The sequence below is a fragment of the Coregonus lavaretus genome (genome assembly GCF_964263955.1).
Source record: "Coregonus lavaretus genome assembly, chromosome: 32".
In the NCBI taxonomy this organism is placed as follows: Eukaryota; Metazoa; Chordata; class Actinopteri; order Salmoniformes; family Salmonidae; genus Coregonus; species Coregonus lavaretus.
Genome location: NC_140019.1, coordinates 24,308,956 through 24,331,623, shown reverse-complemented (window position 1 = coordinate 24,331,623; position 22,668 = coordinate 24,308,956). Strand labels below are relative to the sequence as shown.

Here is a 22,668-nt window from a genome sequence, read left to right as displayed (position 1 = left end):
TTTTTGTTTTAGATTCCGTCTCTCACAGTTGAAGTGTACCTATGATAAAAATGACAGATCTCTAAATGCTTTGTAAGTAGGAAAACCTGCAAAATCGGCAGTGTATCAAATACTTGTTCTCCCCACTGTGTGTGTGTGTGTGTGTGTGTGTGTGTGTGTGTGTATAAATATATATATATATTTAATCCATTTTAGAATAAGGCTGTAACGTAACAAAATGTGGAAAAAGTCAAGGGGTCTGAATACTTTCCGAATGCACTATATGGCCAACCACACACAGGGCAGTTCCATGGAAAACGCCTTCCTTCCAGCAAATAACCGCACCCACTAGTTTTATTCCAAATATAAGAAAAATTTATTTTTTAATTCAGTGAAATACTGCAACACAGACTTGATTGCACCGAGGAAGAAGTAATGTATTTTTGTTTTGTCTAGCTCCTGGGCAAAGCTGGATGTACATAAAACCCTCTCCCTTCATTGATTCATTGATTGTATTGAGCCCTTAGTGCAGAGTATCCTGTAAGGAGGCAAGCTGGCTGTCTGTCCCAGGCTGCTGTGTCATGATGGGGGGGTGTGACCCAGACAGACTGCAGCAGGTGCACTGGCCCCACACAGACGGCCTTGTGTTCCACTGTGACTGGGCATAGAGGCACACACTGAGCCTCCACCGTCTTCTCTAACCTCACTCTGTACTAGTATCTGGATGTGTGTGTGTGTGTGTGTGTGTGTGTGTGTGAGAGAGAGCTGGTCATAAACAATAACCGATGGCTACCCTCACAGAACAAAGGCATGCCTCAATGATCGCTGGCCAAATTACTGTTATTCTGCAGAGCTTGACATGTTCATGTACAGTCATGACTGTCCTCAAGCAACAGTCCATGACATTCCAAAGAGTCTTTGTAGAGAACTGGACAACGAGAAATATGCCAGCATTCCAAAACCCAACTGGAAACCCATTAGCTATGAAATGTCTATCACACTTTCATCTCATGATATAGAACTTTTCATTAGAACTTCAGATTAAAACTCTTTCCAATAAAACTTGATAAAAAACACTGACAAATCAATGTAGGTAAGGTCAAGTCTTGAGCAAACATTTAAAAACGTATCAGCAGAATGTGTTCTTCACACGCTGATAAAAGAAAAGCTAGTTCTCAACACAGTTTCGGAGTAAATTATTTCATGATAACAACAACAAAATGAATTAAACTGAAGGGAGCAGGAGGGGGAAGAGTGCTCTTCCTTACCCACGCAGTTGTCACAGATACTGCAGTGTGAGGCGCGAGGCGGTCGGAAGATCTTGCAGGTGTAGCAGTACTTCAGTTTGACGATCTGCCCATTGATTTGGACGTTGCGGATCCGAGGTGGAGGCCGCTGCCCGGCCGGGACGTTCCCATTGGTCGCCTCTGTGGAAAACGGAGGGAAAGGAGACATCAACAAAAGGCGGCCATTTTGGTTTATACTCATAGTCAACAATGGAGTCATATCTATTCATTGTCATAATGTGAAGTGCAAGTTTCACAAATACAGCTTTAGCCTACTCTTGGAATAAATTCCCTTTTAACCAAGAATAACTATAATTTGGATTCAGTCATGTCTTAATCAAGGATGATGGTCACATTTAAGAGTCACAGACCACAGGGAAATTACACTGAACAAAAATATAAATGCAACATGCAACAATTTCAAAAGATTTTACTGAGTTACAGTTCATATAAGGTAATCAGTCAATAAAAAAATAAAAAAATTAGGCCCTAATCTATGGGATTTCACGACTGGGAATACAGATATGCATCTTTTGGTCACAGATACCTTAAAAAAAAAAAAATGGGGGCGTGGATCAGAAAACCAGTCAGTATCTGGTGTCACCGCCATTTGCCTCATGCAGTGCGACACAGCTCATTCGCATAGAGTTGATCAGGCTGTTGATTGTGGCCTGTGCGAAGTTGCTGGATATTGGTGGGAACTGGAACACGTATATCCAGAGCATCCCAAACGTGCTCAATGGATGACATGTCTGGTGAGTATGCAGGCCATAGAAGAACTGGGACATTTTCCAGGAATTGTGTACAGATCCTTGCGACATGGGGCCATGCATTATCATGCTGAAACATGAGGTGATGGCAGCAGATGAGTGGCACGACAATGGGCCTCAGGATCTCGTCACGGTACCTCTGTGCACTCAAATGGCCATTGATAAAATGCAATTGTGTTCATTGTCCGTAGCTTATGCCTGCCTGCCCATACCATAACCAAACCATGGGACACTCTGTTCACAGCGTTGACACCGCTCGCCCACACGACGCCATACACATTGTCTGCCATCTGGCCGGTACAGTTGAAACCAGGATTCATCCGTGAAGAGCACACTTTTCCAGCATGCCAGTGGCCATCGAAGGTGAGTATTTGCCACCTGAAGTCGGTTACGACGCCAAACTGCAGTCAGGTCAAGACCCTGGTGAGGACGACGAGCATGCAGATGAGCTTCCCTGAGACGGTTTCTGACAGTTTGTGCAGAATTTCTTCGCTTGTGCAAACCCACAGTTTCGTCTGCTGTTCTTAGACGATCCCGCAGGTGAAGAAGCCAGATGTGGAGGTCCTGGGCTGGCGTGGTTACACGTGGTCTGCGGTAGTGAGGCCAGTTGGGTGTACTGCCAAAATCTCTAAAACAACATTGGAGGTAGCTTATGGTAGAGAAATGAACATTCTATTCTCTGGCAACAGCTCTGGTGGACATTCCTGCAGTCAGCATGCCAATTGCACACTCCCTCAAAACTTGAGACATCTGTGGCATTGTGTTGTATGACAAAACGGCACATTTTAGAGTGGCCTTTTATTGTCCCCAGCACAAGGGCACCGGTGGAATGATCATGCTGTTTAAATCAGCTTCTTGATATGCCACAGCTGTCAGGTGCATGGATTATCTTGGCAAAGGAGAAATGCTCACGAACAGGGATTTGGGCACAAAATCTGAGAGAAATGAGCTTTTGTGCATATGGAACATTTCTGGGATATCTTATTTCAGCTCATAAAACATGGGACCAACACTTTACATGTTGCGTTTATATTTTTATTCAGTACACATTTTCAGTCGACTAAATATACCAGACTAAACCAGAGCTTAAACAATTGACCCACAGTGCCTCTACCAGACACACATATAGTAGAGTATGTTCTGAGAATCTTGCACTGCCTGTTGCTAGCTCCACTGCCTGTTGCTAGCTCCACTTCAAAGTATCGTATTCAAAGCCGGTGGAAATCGAGGTTCCCATTGTGTTGGATATCTACACAGTGAAGCCGTGAGTTTGGAGCCACAATGGCGGATAAAGATGAAGGGTGTTGGAAGCACACACACCAGAATAGTTGAACCTTGTTTTTCATGATCTGTTATCATAGCAGTTATTTATTAGCCTGGACCTGGGACGATGTGTCTTGCTGTGTCAGGGTATATAGTCCTGTTTAACATACACTACATGACCAAAATGTATGTGCACACCTGCTCGTCCCCACTTTGCTGCTATAACAGCCTCCACTCTTCTGTGAAGGCTTTCCACTAGATGTTGGAACATTGCTTTGGGGACTTGCTTCCATTCAGCCACAAGAGCATTAGTGAGGTCAGGCACTGATGTTGTACGATTAGGCCTGGCTCGCAGTCGGCATTCCAATTCATCCCAAAGGTGTTCGATGGAGTTGAGGTCAGGGCTCTGTGCAGGCCAGTCAAGTTCTTCAACACCGATCTCGACAAACCATTTCTGTATGGACCTCGCTTTGTGCATGGGGGCATTGTCATGCTGAAACAGGAAAGGGCCTTCCCCAACTGTTGCCACAAAGTTGGAAGCACAGAATCGTCTAGAACAGGGGTACTCAACTACTATTTGAGAAGGTCCAGTGACACAAATTCCCTAGGTGGCAAAGGTCCGGATGGATATCGTCCTTTATCGGTGCTGTGGTACAGTGTAGTAACAAACATAGTCGTCTACGAAAAATAATAATCTGAATGCACAGAATGTCACTGTGGGCCATGCAATTTTAATGTATAAGTCACTCTGGGCCTTGGCCTGCATAAGAGAGAAATTACACTTTGTCTCCTGCCAATGCTGTGAACTTTGGCACAAATGGTGTGAGAGCAACTCTGAGACACTGGTGCAGGTGTTCATTGGTGAGTCTGGTGAGGTACTTGTTTATAATAAAGTTAATTGTGGAGAAGGCTGATTCACAGCTGTATGTGGAGCCAAACATGGTCAGGATGTCTAGTGCCAGTTTCCTGAGAACAGGGACATCAGCTGCAGGCACCATCTTTCCCCAGAAAGTGACAGGGTCACAATCACCAACCTGCTCCTTCAAAGCCACATTTTCTTCCCTGAGCTCATCTTTTGTTTACCTTCAAGCAAGGTGTCAGCAACTTCACACATGCATTCAGCATCTGAAAATGTTTTTTTTTTGTGTTTTCCCAAAACCCAAGCTATCCTCAGTGATAACACCATTGCATGTTGTTGGGCTGGCAGGGAATTGAAAAGGATTTTGGTGGGATTTGAGTTGGTTAATCTTGTTTATTCTCACCTCCGTGTTCATGGGATACGTCTGATCGAATTTACTATGCCTGGTGTCACAATGGCACTTAACATTGGCACTTTTCAAGAGAGCTACGGACTCACTGCATATCAGGCGCATTGGTTTTCAGCCATATTAACAAGCCATATTAACAAAGACACTGGTAACTAAGCTCCTATCTGTGATATTAACAGTTGAACTGCGGTCAAATCTTTGTTTATTTCTGCCTGCTTGTCCCAAGGTTCCACAGAGGATATTTGGATTAATGCGATTGGGTAAGACGCGGCTTCTTGTATTTGCAAATAACCACGCAATTGGATTAGACGGGGCACTAGGAGATATGGGCGTTGCTTCGAGAAAGAGAGGTTGCTGAGTTAAAGAGGCTGCTGCACCCGGTTGAATTTTTAAAGCTGCCTAAAAATAATGTATTGACTTTTATATAACAAAATGCGATGTTATCCGTTCCGGATTTACCCTTCTCTGGGTCCGGACCCGGACCGCGGTCGGCCAATTGAGTTTGGCTGGTCTAGAATGTCATTGTATGATGTAGCGTTAAGATTTCCCTTCACTGGAACTAAGGGGACCATGAAGCCCGAACCATGAAAAACAGCCCCAGACCATTACTCCTCCTGGAACTCGGTAGTGAGTGTTGCAACCGATGACAGACGATTTGTACGTGCTACGCGTTTCAGCACTCGGTGGACCCGCCCTGTGAGCTTGTGTGGCCTACCACTTTGCAGCTAAGCCGTTGTTGCTCCTAGACATTTCCACTTCACAATAACAGCACTTGCAGTTGACCGGGGCAGCTCTAGCAGGGAAGAAGTTTGACCAACTGACTTGTTGGAAAGGTGGAATCCTATGACGGTGCCACGTTGAAAGTCACTGAGCTCTTCAGTAAGGCCATTCCACTGCCAATGTTTGTCTACGGAGATTGCATGGCTGTATGCTCGATTTTATACACCTGTCTGAAACGGGTGTGGGTGAAATAGCCGAATCCACTAATTTGAAGGGGTGTCCACATACCTTTGTGTGTGTGTGTACATATACACACACACACACACTTACATACACCTTAGCCAAATACATTTAAACTCAGTTTTTCACAATTCCTGACATTTAATCCTAGTAAAAATTCCCTGTCTTAGGTCAGTTAGGATCACCACTTTATTTTAAGAATGTGAAATGTCAGCATAATAGTAGAGAGAATGATTTATTTCAGCTTTTATTTCTAACATCACATTCCCAGTGGGTCAGAGGTTTACATACACTCAATTAGTATTTGGTAGCATTGCCTTTAAATTGTTCAACTTGGGTCAAACGTTTCGGGTAGCCTTCCACAAGCTTCCCACAATAAGTTGGGTGAATTTTGGCCCATTCCTCCTGACAGAGCTGGTGTAACTGAGTCAGGTTTGTAGTCCTCCTTGCTCGCACACGCTTTCTCAGTTCTGCCCACACATTTTCTATAGGCTTGAGGTCAGGGCTTTGTGATGGCCACTCCAATACCTTGACTTTGTTGTCCTTAAGCCATTTTGCCACAACTTTGGAAGTATGCTTGGGGTCATTGTCCATTTGGAAGACCCATTTGCGACCAAGCTTTAACTTCCTGACTGATGTCTTGAGATGTTGCACAAATTTTTCAGGAAAAAAAAGACTGAGCATGCCCCCATTCTCATCGACGGGGCTGTAGTGGAACAGGTTGAGAGCTTCAAGTTCCTTGGTGTCCACATCACCAATGAACTATCATGGTCCAAACACACCAAGACAGTCGTGAAGAGGGCACGACAAAGCCTATTCCCCCTCAGGAGACTGAAAAGATTTGGCATGGGTCCTCAGATCCTCAAAAAATTATACAGCTGCACCATCGAGAGCATCCTGACTGGTTGCATCACCGCCTGGTATGGCAACTGCTTGGCCTCCGACCGCAAGGCACTACAGAGGGTAGTGCGTACGGTCCAGTACATCACTGGGGCCAAGCTTCCTGCCATCCAGGACCTCTATACCAGGCGGTGTCAGAGGAAGGCCCTCAAAATTGTCAAAGACTCCAGCCACCCTAGTCATAGACTGTTCTCTCTGCTACCGCACGGCAAGCGGTACCGGAGTGCCAAGTCTAGGTCCAAAAGACTTCTCAACAGCTTCTACCCCCAAGCCATAAGACTCCTGAACAGCTAATCATGGCTACCCGGACTATTTGCACTGCCCCCCCCCCACCCCATCCTTTTTACGCTGCTGCTACTCTGTTAATTATTTATGCATAGTCACTTTAACTCTACCCACATGTACATATTACTTCAACTACCTCAACTAGCCGGTGCCCCCGCACATTGACTCTGCACCAGTACCCCCCTGTATATATAGCCTCCCTACTGTTATTTTATTTTACATCTGCTCTTTTTTTTCTCAACACTTTTTTTGTTGTTGTTTTATTTTTACTTTTTTTGTTAAAAATAAATGCACTGTTGGTTAAGGGCTGTAAGTAAGCATTTCACTGTAATGTCTGCACCTGTTGTATTCGGCGCATGTGACCAATAAAATTTGATTTGATTTGATTCAATATATCCACATAATTTTCCTTCCTCATGATGCCATCTATTTTGTGAAGTGCACCAGTCCCTCCTGCAGCAAAGCACCCCCACAGCATGATGCTGCCACCCCCGTGCTTCACGGTTGGGATGGTGTTCTTTGGCTTGCAAGCGTACCCCCTTTTCCTGGCATCATGAGGAAGGAAAATGATGTGGATATATTGAAGCAACATCTCAAGACATCAGTCAGGAAGTTAATGCTTGGTCGCAAATGGGTCTTCCAAATGAACAATGACCCCAAGCATACTTCCAAAGTTGTGGCAAAATGGCTTAAGGAAAACAAAGTCAAGGTTTTGGAGTGGCCATCACAAAGCCCTGACCTCAATCCTATAGAACATGTGTGGGCAGAACTGAAAAAGCGTGTGCGAGCAAGGAGGCCTACAAACCTGACTCAGTTACACCTGCTCTGTCAGGAGGAATGGGCCATAATTCACCCAACTTATTGTGGGAAGCTTGTGGAGGCTACCCGAAACGTTTGACCCAAGTTAAACAATTTAAAGGCAATGCTACCAAATGGTAATTGATTGTATGTAAATTTCTGACCCACTGGGAATGTAATGAAATAAATAAAATCTGAAATAAATCATTCTCTCTACTATTATTCTGACATTTCACATTCTTAAAATAAAGTGGTGATCCTAACTGACCTAAGACAGGGAATCTTTACTAGGATTAAATGTCAGGAATTGTGAAAAACTGAGTTTAAATGTATTTGGCTAAGGTGTATGTAAACTTCCGACTTCAACTGTATGTATGTATGTATGTATGTATGTATGTATGTATGTATGTATGTATGTATGTATACACACACATAAATCGCTTATAGTTTATTTTAATAACTCAAATAACATTACTGAATACTGCCAGGGGGAATGACATAACTTAACCCAAATCAAACATTTACACAGTTTGCTCTAAAAGCATTGAGGCCATACCACCCACCAAAGTTTTTGCATGATTATGGCTATGCAAGAAAGCAGAATTAATTTTAAGGATCTTGCTACCACCATTGAAGAAAAATGTACAACTCAACAGTGTACAGGAAAAATCAATACAGTGTACAGCACACAAGACAGTGGTCAAATGGCTTCATCACATGCAAAAACATGTTTAAAGAAACACCAGGCTTTTTAACAAATCAGAATGTCGATTCACAGTAAGTTAATCAAACCAATTTCCACTTAAAACCATTGCTTTGTGAATGAATTAATGTAGCTTGCTAGCACTCCAGTGGGGAACGAGACCATACACGCAGTCCCTTGGGAAGAGCCGGTCCTCGTCTGCCCATTATATATATTCCAGGAGGATAGGCTCTCATCCGATTAGTATTCCTCCAGGAGCCAGCCACTAACGGGTCCAAGTGACAGAGCACCACAGCTGGGCCTTTATCAATATGCCAGGCAGCCTGGGTTCTAGAGCCCTAGGGCTCCACACATCCATACCTGCCTGTCTCCCATTAACACCCCCCCACATTCCGTCACAGACCCCACCGCTTGCCACACTGGCTAAAGATGGCACATTAAAATACATTCTGGGAGTGTAAAGGCAAGATGAAAACAACTATTCTGGCGACCCAATAAATCACGAGGCAGGCATGCCAGAACGTCACGATTCAAAACCAAAGTTTGCAGGCAAAACCTTTGCAGTGATTTTAGTGAAGGTAGTTGATGCTAACTAGCCACTTGCAAAATGCACTCAATAAAAATAACCTCTGATCTCCAGCTTACTAGCTACTATTTTGTATTTTATTCAAGCGGATAAAGTAGTGACGTAGGCAATGACGTAGTTCCTCTACGCTAAAAAAGTATATAATTGAAACCTGACCCTAGTCACTGTGTTGCCTAGGGTCAGGTTTTTCGAGACTAGGGTACGATGAGGAAGACCAGTTTGAGAGGAGTGCAAAATAGGTTATGAGGGCAGGATCCTGCTGCAGACCACCAAACACAATCTATGGCTCAAAATACGCCATGTGCTAAACAAGGTCATGTCACACAAACTGAACGGCCTCGCTGTTCTAAGTAATGCCATTACGGCTATTGTTAGCCCAATGATGAGAATGTTAGCCCTAAAACCATTAACATGTTAGGCCAATAGCCAATAGCATGTTAGCTAAATAACCATTAGCATGCTAGCCGAATAGGCAATAGCCATTCGCATTTTACACTAATAGGCAATTGCCTTTAGCATGCATCTCTATGCGGTCTCACTGGAAGGCCTGAGTCAGAGCCACCACAAAGGGAGCATATCAGTCCAATAAGCAATATCCGTTAGCATGTTAGCCCAATAGCCGTTAGCATGCATCTCTATGTATTCTGACTGGAACACTCGAGTCAAAAGGAGCGCTGCCAGCATAGGCAATCTCAGTGGACCACCTGCAGCAGTGGCAATAATTTCCAGCCCTCTGTCATCTGGAGAGGAACTCTGACCAGTCCCCCACCCAAGCCTCTCGACCGTAATGAGAGAGGATGGGGGATGCATGAAGGGCACTGTGAATCTTCCCTGCACAGACAGAGGCTGCACATTGAACAGCTAGAGAGGGAGGGAGGGAGGGTTGGGCTGCGGCAGGGCTACTGCAGAGCAGACAGGCTTTTCCCTCAAGAGACAGACAGGAAAGAGAGGCTGGCTGAAAGAGCGGCTAAAATTGTGGATAGTCCACTAGGGAGTGGTCAGGTTATCAAAACAAAGGCCATTAGAAGTGCAGCAATGTGCAGCATGTTCATCAAGACCCACATCTGGCTAGGTTATGCAAGGGAACATAGGAAGGGCTTGTCTGCAAAACCCTCCAATTTGGTTGTGCCATCATAATTAATGCATACTACTGTTGTCTAGGTAATGAGAACGGCATGGAGGGCCAAACTGATGAATTTAGACTTCATCAAGGCTCAAAATGGTACACCTCAGATTGCAGAAAAAGTTGGTAACTATGCAGGGGTCTGACTAAGGGATGAGCTCAGAACACATGGATGATTAGCTCTAACCTTTAGTGGCATAAAGCATAACAAAAATGAATTAAACAACAGGCAGGGGCTCTGGTCTCCACTCTGCTGCATTACACACACATCTGCTGCAGTATTCATGCCCCTAAAATGCTTTACACTTTGCTTGGTTCCTAATTCGCCTCGGGTGGTGGGCCACAGTCCTCCTTGGCCCCTGGTGAAATCTGTTCCACGTCCGGAAGAGACTTCGCTAGCCCCTACCCCTTAGGCACTTCATGTACATCTGAAAGGATTAGATAGGCCTGAGCAGCATGATAGTAGCTCCACCTTGCCCTCTGATAGGCTAGATGTAATTTACATTTCAGTCATTTAGCATATCCATTTAGCATATCCAGAGCGACTTACAGTTAGTGAGTGCATACATTATTTTTGTATTTTTTCATACTGGCCCCCCGTGGGAATCGAACCCACAACCCTGGCGTTGCAAACGCCATGCTCTACCAACTGAGCTACATCCCTGCTCGCCATATTGCTTACCTTAAACTCCTACATTCTTTCAGAACTACAGAAATGTCACATTACGTTGATTAACTTTGGGTTTCAAATCACTGAACAAAAATATAAATGCAATAATTTCAATGACTTTACTGAGTTACAGTTCATGTAAGGAAATCAGTCAATAATAAATTAATTAGGCACTAATCTATGGATTTCACATGACTGGGAACACAGATATGCATCTGTTGGTCAGAAAACCAGTCAGTATCTGGTGTGACCACTATTTGCCTCATGCAGCGAGACATCTCCTTCGCACAGACTGTTGATTGTGGCCTGTGGAATGTTGTCCCACTCCTCAATGGCTGTGCGAAGTTGCTGGATATTGGCGGGAACTGCAACACGACATCGTACACGTCGATCCAGAGCATCCCAAACATGCTCAATGGGTGACATGTCTGGTGAGTATGCAGGCCAGACATTTTCAGCTTCCAGGAATTGTGTCCAGATCCTTGAGATGGGGCTGTGCATTATCATGCTGAAACATGAGGTGATGGCGGCAGATGAATGGCAAGACAATGGGCTGCAGGATCACATCACGGTATCTCTTTGCATTCAAATTGTTATTGATAAAACGCAATTGTGTTCATTGTCCGTAACTTATGCCTGCCCATACCATAACCCCACTGCCACCATGGGGCACTCTGTTCACAACGTTGACATCAGCAAACCACTGGCCATCGAAGGTGATCATTTTCCCACTGAAGTCAGTTACAATGCCTAACTGCAGTTAGGTCAAGACCCTGGTGAGGACGGCGAGCACGCAGATGAGCTTCCCTGAGACGGTTTCTGGCAGTTTGTGCAGAAATTCTTCGGTTGTGTAAACCCACAGTTTCATCATCTTTCCGGGTGGCTGGTCTCAGACGACCCCACAGGTGAAGCCACCGGATGTGGAGGTCCTGGGCTGGCGTGGTTACACATGGTCTGCGGTTGTGAGGCCGGTTGGATGTACTGCTAAATTCTTTAAAATGACATTGGAGGCAGCTTATGGTAGAGAAATAAGCATTCAATTCTCTGGAAACAGCTCTGGCGGACATTCCTACAGTCAGCATGACAATTGCACGCTCCCTCAAAACTTGAGACATCTGTGGCATTGGTGTTGTGTGACAAAACTGCACATTTTAGAATGGCCTTTTATTGTCCCCGGCACAAGGTCAACCTGTTCAATGATCATGCTGTTTAATCAGCTTCTTGATATGCCACACCTGTCAGATGGATTTATTATCTTGGCAAAGGAGAAATGCTCACTAACAGGGATGTAAAAATGTGCACATGCATATAGCACATCTCTGGAATCTTTTATTTCAGCTCATGAAACATGGGACTAACATTTTACATATTGCGTTTATATTTGTGTATATTTAGTGCATTCGGAAAGTATTCAGACCCCTTGACTTTTTCCACATTGTTACGTTACAGCCTTAATCTAAAATTGATGAAATTGTTTTTCCCCCCTAATCAATCTACACACAATACCACGTAATGACTTAACAAAAACAGATTTGACATTTTCGCTAATTGATAAAATAGAAAACTAAAATATCACATTTACATAAGTATTCAGACCCTTTACTCCATACTTTGTTGAAGCACCTTTGGCAGCGATTACAGCCTCAAGTCTTCTTGGGTATGATGCTACAAGCTTGGCACACCTGTATTTGGGGAGTTTCTCCCATTCTTCTCTGCAGATCCTCTCAAGCTCTGTCAGCTTAGAGGGGGAGTGTTGCTGCACAGCTATTTTCAGGTCTCTCCACAGATGTTCGATTGGGTTCAAGTCTGGGCTCTGGCTGGGCCACTCAAGGACATTCAGAGACTTGTCCGAAAGCCACTCCTGCATTGTTTTGGCTGTGTGCTTATGGTCGTTATCCTGTTTGAAGGTGAACCTTCACCCCAGTCTGAGGTCCTGAGCGCTCTGGAGCAGGTTTTCATCTCTGTACTTTGCTCTGTTCATTTTTCCCCTCGATCCTGACTAGTCTCCCAGTCCCTGCCGCTGAAAACATCCCCAAAGCATGATGCTGCCACCACGCTTCACCGTAGGGATGGTGCCAGGTTTCCTCCAGACGTGACGCTTGGCATTCAGGCCAAAGAGTTCAATCTTGGTTTCATCAGACCAGAGAATCTTGTTTCTCATGGTCTGAGAGTCTTTAGGTGCCTTTTGGCAAACTCCAAGCGGGCTGTCGTGCCTTTTACTGAGGAGTGGCTTCCGTCTGGCCACTCTACCATAAAGGCCTGATTGATGGAGTGCTGCAGAGATGGTTGTCCTTCACAGAGGACCTCTGGAGCTCTTTCAGAGTGACCATCGGGTTCTTGTTCACCTCCCTGACCAAGGCCGTTCTCCTGCGATTGCTCAGTTTGGCCGAGCTCTACGAAGAGTCTTGGTGGTTCCAAACTTCTTCTATTTAAGAATGATGGAGGCCACTGTGTTCTTGGGGAACTTCAATGCTGAATAAATCTTTTGGTACCCTTCCCCAGATCTGTGCCTCGACACAATCCTGTCTCGGAGCTCTACGGACAATTCCTTCGACCTCATGGCTTGGTTTTTGCTCTGACATTCCCTATCAACTGTGGGACCTTACATAGACAGGTGCGTGCCTTTCATAATCAAGTCCAATCAATTGAATTTACCACAGGTGGACTCCAATCAAGTTGTAGAAATATCTCAAGGATGATCAATGGAAACAGGATGCACCTGAGCTCAATTTAGAGTCTCATAGCAAAGGGTCTGAATACTAATGTAAATAAGGTATTTTATTTGTATTTATATTTTTTTTATAATTTTGCAAACATTTCTAAAAACCTGTTTTCGCTTTGTCATTATGGGGTATTGTGTGTAGATTTATGAAGATTTTTATTTAATCTATTTTAGAATAAGGCTGTAACGTAACACAATGTGGAAAAAGTCAAGGGGTCTGAATACTTTCCGAAGGCACTGTATGGATTATGGCCTAGGGGTTGTTTCTAGACAGGGCCTAGGGAAGGATGAGGGACGCATGGATGATCATAACACAGGTAGGGTCAACTACTCACCGATCTCCATCTCGATGAAGGTGGCCTCCTCGGGGAGTGCGCGCGGCAACACCCCCGGGTCACTGAAGCTGGTCCTCAGCAGCATGGCCATGACGAAGAAGAAGAGGAGGATAGCGAAGACCGGGATGGCAGGGGACAGGTGGATTGCCAGGTATGGGCACCTGCAGATGTGACAAGAGAACCATAGGTTAATAACAATATTCCAGCAAACACACAAGCACCACACAACGCTCTCAATGTTGACTCTGAAAACTCCATACTAAGTGATTATAATGTGATTGACCCGTGAAACATTAAGCTAAAGCAGGATAGTTACAGTACCATGTGATTATTCTGTTTAGTTATGATGATGCAAATCCTCATGAATTGTGAGCGAAAAAAATTATTTATTGCCTTCAATTTCACACCAAAACTAACACTCCATATGTAATATAAAATAAATATGTATTTACATGGCCCTTCATGGCAGCACAATAACAGGCTGTGTTGATAACACCAGAGGTGGAAGAAGCCTTCGTCTTACACACGAGAATCCCCTAATTGTCAACAAAAAGCGCTGCACAAACAGTCTGCGCTGAGAAACGAGTCTCTTCACATTCTTGTAGAATTGTGTTCAGAAGTTGTTTACTGATGCAGCATGCCGTTAGGGCGGTTTGGTCTGCAACCCTTCCCCTAGGGCCTCACACACACACACACACACTGCAGCCATGGGCCAAGAATCAACAACAGCCGGAGACTGTGTTTACTCTTCTGAACGCTCTCACCCTCTGGAGGGGGGAGGAGCAGTATTAACATAAGTCCAATTGGCATGCGTAAACTGTAAACTGCCAATAGAGTCAGGACGCCACTCTGCAGCCAGGACGCCCCACTTAAAAAAGGCCCTTTTTCCCGTCATGGTGGCGAAGGCGTTCTGTAAAGTGCTGCGGCAGATTGGCACTGAGCTATTAATAGAGCTGCTCTCCTTCTTCCCCATGTGGAGAGATCACACATCCACAATGTAAAGGGTAATATATATATATATATAAATAATGATAACAATTCCCTCTTCATAAGCACATTTATAATGCCATATAAGCTGTGCATGACGCATTATAATGCACTGCTCCTCATGTGGAGAGATGTATTATGATAACACTTCCTATGAACACCCTCTTCATAATGCATTATAAGCACATGTATTATGCCTTATGAGCTATACATGACACATATGTCATTATGAAGAGAGAATGGGAAAGTATTACTACAACATCTGGTCATAAAGGGCAATATCCATGTTGGACAGGTTCATGAGTCATCAGGAGTTTATTTCACAGTGTAACTGGTGTAACAGGATATGGATTTGATCATGCAAGAGGTATGTGAAATGGAAATATTTTTTTTAAACACCAGATTTCTTGTGAATCCTGACGTATAAAGACGGTGGATCTTCCTACAAAATCCCAAAACATGATCAATCCAAGAAAATGCGTTCTAGTTGAAAAACATACATTCTCCCAACTCAGTCTGGTATGCACACGGCACGTTTATGATGGAAGCCCTGGACACTAACTGATTGGGCTGGTTCTGTCATATTCAGTTCTCATTTAAAATGTTTAATTATCTCTTTTTGTTTGGGTGCCATTTTATGCTGACTCAAACACTGTCATACACCACAGTGAAAACATTCTGTAAGAGGGAGGAATAGGAGAATGGGGATGGGTGTAGCTACAGTGTACAAGAGTGAGTCAACAAAACACAGGGTAACAAAGTCTACCTGTTCCTTTCACATTATGGAGATTGACTTGACTTCAGGATTTATTCCTTTTAACTCTTAGTGGGGCGAAAGCCACTATGTAGATTAAACAGATAAGTCTGCATACTGGTCCCATACCTGCAGGACAGGTCCAATACATTTCCCCCAGTACCTATTTAATAGTCTGGTCCCAGATCTGTTTGTGCTGTGCCAACTCCTTTGCCTTGACAATGACCATAGGAGTTGGAAAGACAGCACAAACAGATCTGGGACCAGGCTACCTTTTCACTACTAATGTAAAATGTAAAAAAGGATCAGAGATCCATCAAATCAATATACATTTCCACTGGTTTAAGCCCTGAGGCAGATGGCCAGAGCTTTATTTAAAAAAACATTGTGACAAACCAGTCAAATTTAAGCATGGCCCTTCTTTCATTTTGCCATTTCAGTTTTCATCAACAGTGTAATAAATCACATTCAGACTAAACACTCATTGTCAGATTCTGTGTTCAGTATTATTTGCCTTCTGAAAATATCTCTCAAGATGATTGAATGTCATTTTCTTAATAAGGTCCACTGCAGCCATTTTTATCTCAACATCAAATCCTTGCTGGGTTATAATTAAGCACTTTACAGTGATTTTTAAGTGAAAACATGGTGAAAAAGAAACAAACATAGCTTCTTAGCAAAGACCAATTTCTCAAGCAAGAATTTTGCTAGGACTGGTCTGAGTGAGGAGGGGAAAACTGAAAACTAGCTGTTATTGGCAGAGAGGTTTGGAACTCTTTCTTATTGGTGTATTAACTAAGGCTGTGTCTAGACTTGACAGTTCATGCAGCTTTAGTATTTTGATAATGTAATTCTGATCATGGAATTCTGATCATGCCATGTTGTGCCGCTCCCGCGCTATATTCAAATGCCAGTATGCATTCCACAAATGGTGGAATAGGCAAAATTATATAAACACAATAACAACTAATGGCAGTAGCTAACTACATTAGCTAAGTGGCCAGCTAACCTCTGTAGCTAGCCAGCAAGCTAGCAAGTAACACGAAAGGGATTGCAAATGAGGTAGCATTACTCTAGCAAAACAAAAATTAATTTGTTTTTCTAAATATTAGATAGTTGGCTAGCAAACACGATCCCCACACTCTAGGAATGCATTTCCTCCAACGTTATAATGAAAAAAGGTGCCTCTCAGTCCCAAAACACACATTTTCTGGAGACTTGTGGGAGGAGTGCTGATGACGTCGCCCACTGTATGCTCTTTCGGTAGCCTGATTGCATCCAGACTGAGGATAAATCCCCACACAATGCATCCCTCCTGAAGTGGTCAGACAGATCTGAACAGAATCAGACCACGAAGCTACTTATTTTTGACTGCAATGGGCCTTTAATATGTTCAAGAATTGTTTGTTCTTCCTCTCCCTCGTTGTCATCGGAGAGAAAGGCTCCCCAAATTAGTGTTCAGAAGGCTATATTTATGCTCTCAAGTCATCTAAAAATAACATCAAACCAAGTCATTGAGCAACACATTTCCTTTAAGATATCTAAATATGTAATTTCTTTGAACTATCCCTTTAAAAATTGGGCCTTGAGCCCAACCTGCATGCCATGGACACTGTACAATTTGTCACACACTTCCCTAACACGAGGCTTGTAACAGCCAGTTCTTTAAATACATTGAAAGCAGAGCTAACATATCAACCACTGGCTCTGCCTGGTATCAATTATAATAAGTAACTGATGCAGAGAGAACTTTACTATCAACTTTTTACCACTGGAGGGGAAGGGACATTTGCATGAGGGCTCTCTAATCTAGATTTTGAACCATGAAACTTCACACTGAACACACAGAGAAGGACTCGTTAGTAACAAGTAACTATTTTGTTCCTTTTGTTTTCTTCAACTTTAGTTGAGGTGTCCATGAAACGGGCGCCATTATCTCAGTTTGAGACTTATCTGCCCCATTTCCTGAACACAGATCAAACCTACTCTTGGGCAAAAAAGACTCTCCATTGAGCATGCTTTTTAGCCCAGGACTAGGCTTAATCTGTGTCTGGGAAACCGGCCGATCATGTACTTCAAGGAAGCGGCACAGGTCCTAATCATGGCACTTGTCATCTCCCGTCTGGACTACTGCAACTCGCTGTTGGCTGGCCTCCCTGCCTGTGCCATTAAACCCCTACAACTCATCCAGAATGCCGCAGCCCGTCTGGTGTTCAACCTTCCCAAGTTCTCTCACGTCACCCCCCTCCTCCGCACACTCCACTGGCTTCCAGTTGAAGCTCGCATCCGCTACAAGACCATGGTGCTTGCCTATGGAGCAGTGAGGGGAACGGCACCTCTGTACCTTCAGGCTCTGATCAGTCCCTACACCCAAACGAGGGCATTGCGTTCATCCACCTCTGGCCTGCTGGCTCCCCTTCCTCTGCGGAAGCATAGCTCCCGCTCAGCCCAGTCAAAACTGTTCGCTGCTCTGGCACCCCAATGGTGGAACAAGCTCCCTCACGACGCCAGGACAGCGGAGTCACTCACCACCTTCCGGAGACATTTGAAACCCCACCTCTTTAAGGAATACCTGGGATAGGATAAAGTATTCCTTCTACCCCCCCCCCCCCCCCAATTGTAAAGTGGTTATCCCACTGGCTATAGGGTGAACGCACCAATTTGTGAGTCGCTCTGGCTAAGAGCGTCTGCTAAATGACGTTAATGTGCCCTTGAGCAAGGCACTTAACCCTAATTGCTCCTGTAAGTCGCTCTGGATAAGAGCGTCTGCTAAATGACTAAAATGTAATGTAAATGTAAGAGTGGAGATGAGGAGAGGCCTCTAAGGTAGAGAGGTTGCAGCCTTAAAAAAGTAGAACTCCTCATGCTGAGCAACACCACCGAGGAAGATGTCATGCCTTAGCCACTCCTGACATTTGCAGTCGCTGAGTATTTCATACCCAGCCTTCGTTAATACTTAACACCGGCGTTAGCTGTCCGTTGGAAGTGAATCACAGAAGTGAATCACAATACCAATGAATTATGTACCATACTGCTGCGCTAGCAGCTCTACAGTAGTCTCTCTCTCTCTCTCTAGAAACAAGTTGAATCAGCAACAAAAAGTTGTAACAGTGGAGCAGAACAAAGTGATTAATTAATAAATCAGATTACAACGATGTGATTCCATGAAATACTACACTGACAGAGAGAGGAAAAAGGAACATAGTATTGTGGAGAATCAATAAGGGCCCGACAAGCCACTGCAATACAATGGCTGCGTTCCAAATGGAACCTTATCCACTATAGTGCACTACTTCTGACCAGGGCCCAGTAGAGTGCCATTTGGGACGCAATAGATGTTGAACTGCAAATTGAGAAGGGACCGAATCCTTATGACCCAAAATGCTGCCAAAGTGGCTACGAGACAGTACCGCACACCTGAGTCCTTTAAAAGAGATGATATCAGACAGAAGACATCTCTTGGGAGAATGGTGGCATGTGTCATCAATTACAAAGCACTTGGATGAGGAGGCAAACATGTATTAAGTGTCTCTCCCTAGCTCATCTCCTTGTCTTGAAGTACAGATATGAACAGGATCATTTCACTGAAATTCACTCTCCCTATAAAACACAACACAACCTTGAACAAGGCCTCCTGTAGCTCAGTTGGTAGAGCATGGCGTTTGCAACGCCAGGGTTGTGGTTCGATTCCCACGGGGGCCAGTATGAAAAATGTATGCACTCACTAACTGTAAGTCGCTCTGGATAAGAGCATCTGCTAAATGACTAAAATGTCAATGTAAACAAGAAAGCTTTTAGGGAACAAAGACTACTTCATGATTATCGGAAATAGATACAGTAGGTTCTCAATATGAATTAGGGCATTGACTGGGTTGTGTTCATTAAACACCAAGTGGAAGAAGAAAACAGACTGAAAGGGAGGGACTACCTTTACCTGTTCAATCATAAACACTATTTTCATTTTCTGCTTTAGAAACACACACACAGACAGAGAGAACGACAGGGGAAAATGGATGCCAGGGGGACCTCAGGTCTGTTACTAGATATCCTCTGGCCAGAGTCACATTAAGGTCAGCACTCGGCAGTGCGATCTCTCCCCCTCCCTCGCCACACACATACACACACAATATTTGATGGAGCTGACCGGGAGAAGCCAATGGCCGCTCTGCTAAACTAGCTATTTGGCTAATCTGTTTTGTGTATGTGTTGCTCATTTGTAGGGCAGCTACTCTTTAGGGGGAGCCTCCCTCACTGGACTGCTGATGGTTGGAGATAAGTAGAGGTCTACCCGGTTGGTTGGTTGTTCTTGGACTGGGTCCAGCCTGCTCAGGAGGACACTGCCTCTCTGTCCTCCCATCTATGCACTGTTGCTACTTTCTAATCCAAAAACGCACATGAAAGGAACCAGGCCCTAATGCAGTGAATTGATTCCCAAGGAAGAAATGTGTGTTGGATCTTCACAGACAAACATAAATTCAATTAGTGGGAGGAGAACTAAGCTGGATCTCCTAGAGTAATGTAATCGTAGGATTCCTCTAAAGTTGTTGGCCTTGAGCTGTCAGAACTGGGTTGTGTTCATTAGGGTACACAAAGAAAAACAATGTGCAATGGTCAACAGAAAACAAAAATTAGCATTTATTATTGGCCAAGCTCAGATGGGACCTCTCAGTTTCACTCAGATTCAGACCGTTTTATTTAATTTGGTGCCTAATGAACTAACCCAGGGTTAGATCTGTCTCCCCTGTGAAAATGACTACATATATTCAGTGTAGAGAAGATGCTACACCAGTGATGATTCTCCTATTGGTGTAAACCATGAAAGCACAGCCATAAAAAGTGGTTTCCGTCATTGTTTCTCTACTCCCACTAGACTAGTAGTTTATTCTACAGTAATATTAGTGACATTCTTGCTAAATCAGGAATGTTAAACTGTCGCCAGACACAACAGATAATCACAGTCCCTCCCTGTGTCCAGCTGCAGAATCTGTCCCAAAGATGATCCATGGCAACCTCATTCCATAACTGTATGTGCTGTAGCCAACTCCTCTATTGTCATGCCATACAGTCCATACAGGACATACAGTACCAGTCAAAAGTTTGGACACACCTACTCATTCAAGGGTTTTTCTTTATTTGTACTATTTTCTACATTGTAGAATAATCGACTCATCCCAAACCATCTCAATTGGGTTGAGGCCGGGTGATTGTGGAGGCCAAGTCATCTGATGCAGCACTCCATCACTATCCTTCTGGGTAAAATAGCCCTTACACAGCCTGGAGGTGTGTTTTGGGTCATTGTAGGTGTCCAAACCTTTGACTGGTACTGTACATACAGTCCATACAGCTCATGGGACAAGGCCAGATCCATGGAAATTGGAGATAGACATCTATATAGATACAGTACATCTATTTAGGTGCAGATTTTGACTTGTTTGGCCCATGATCAATGGGCATTTTAAGATTTAGACATCTATGCATGTTAGGACATTTCTTCATCTATTTAGAGATATAGCACAGTGGAAGTGAAAGATCCCAGCTATCACTTCTCAGTTTCCGATAGAGGAGTGACTAGCTGTTGGTTAGTGGTAGTGAGCTACTCTCTCAAACATGACTCCTGAAAAGCATGAAAACCACTGTGCCTCTTTCTTCAGCAAATTATCATTAGCCTGTCAAGGGGCTAGATCTGATACGGCTCAAATTGCTCCGTAATGGAGAGTTTTGAATTACAACCCCTGTTCCCCAGCTCAATCTCTATGTTAATATTCAGGCCTCCCCATGAGAGATAATTATGGGGCAACTGTAATACGAACGTAGCCTGCTAACCGCTAATGGCACTCTGGCCATTAGTAACTTTTGGGCCTGGTCCAACCTCAGATGCTAAGCTAGTGGGATCAACAATATCAGTCTCTACTCTGGACCTGGGGCGGACAACAGTTCCCTCTGTGGAGACTCAGAGAACATGTTCTGTTCATTACGCCAAAACATTTTAGTGACGTAAAATAAAATTGAGCGTTATTGATTGGATGAGTCCAGATAGCCCCTCCCTGTTTCAGTCCGTTTTCTTCCATTTGGTGACTAATGAACACGACCCAGACTCCCAGTGAGCGCACACAGATGGAAAGGGCTTGGCACTTACTGTAAGACCAGAGGCCTCAGGGAGCTGCAGTCTGCAGCCACTGCTGTAGCTCCTCAGCAGTCCACTGGATGATTACATTAGGCCTAGAAGCCTAGCAGTGATGGTCCCTGTCCAGTAGAATTATTTGGTGAAACTTGATTCCAGCTGCTAGAATATCATGCAGTACATTTCATGGAGGGAAACGTCTTGTATTTATAGGGAGAGTGCAAAACTAGTAATCAGCCTGGACACACTGGACCACTTTTCCTTGAGGCCCCCATTTTTTTAATTAATGAGAATTCTGCAAAAAAATACATATATAATTTAGACAGGCACACTGACCAGGCATTTGCCCGAACTGCTCTTTGGCCAGTCTGTTTCTGGGGGGCTATGGTTTCACTGTGAAACCTCAGAGTTGTAAAACACCTGGCCAGCTAGCTCCATCTGGCAAGTCCAACTAGTGAAGTCAGCAGAAATGAGAATGACTGCGTTACACTAGCCAATGCAGGTGCAGGTTAGGAGTTAGGTTAAAGGGTTACGGTTAGGGGAAGGGTTAGCTAACATGCTAAGTAGTTGCAAAATTGGTAATGAGCTAAAATGCTGAAGTTGTCCATGATGAGATTCGAACACGCAACCTTTGTGTTGCTAGACATTCGCCCACCCATCCACCCCAATCAACTTCTGTCTTATGTAACCATACTAAACATAACATACTAATATGAGTGTCACAGATTTACTTTTACTATGTTACGTCTAGTCTATGAGACCAGGCTGTAGAGCTAGGTTGACATCTTATTATTATGTTCTGAAAGGCAATGCTTAATTAATGTTTAGCAAGGGCCCCTTTCACTGGACAGTAAGGGAATCAAATATTTAAATATGCAAGACTAGATATTAGTCAATAATGGTTCCCGTCTGATACCACTCAGCCAATGTTTTCTGTGGGGAGAGAAAAGTTCATAAATATTGTATATGCCTTATCACTTAATTCATAGCTTGGAACAGGGTAAATAAAGGCTATATTTAGGTATACTACAGCAGTATGAAAAATGTATGCAGTCACTAACTGTAAGTCGCTCTGCATAAGAGCGTCTGCTAAATGACTAAAATGTAAAAATGTAAATATTAGTTGCATCGGACTTGCGGGCCTAAAAGCACCTCATC

At 43.9% G+C, this 22,668-nt stretch overlaps 1 protein-coding gene across 1 annotated transcript in view; it reads right to left on the bottom strand.

Moving 5' to 3' along the window:
* LOC311107917 (palmitoyltransferase ZDHHC9-like) overlaps positions 1 to 22,668 on the bottom strand; it is a 39,352-nt gene that overhangs the window by 15,626 nt on the left and 1,058 nt on the right. Inside the window, exons 2-3 of the mRNA XM_084150516.1 lie at positions 13,649 to 13,809; positions 1,248 to 1,406 (exon numbers count right to left, since the gene is read on the bottom strand). Of these exons, the coding sequence (XP_084006642.1) occupies positions 1,248 to 1,406; positions 13,649 to 13,809 (320 nt within the window). The remainder of the gene's footprint in view (positions 1 to 1,247; positions 1,407 to 13,648; positions 13,810 to 22,668) is intronic.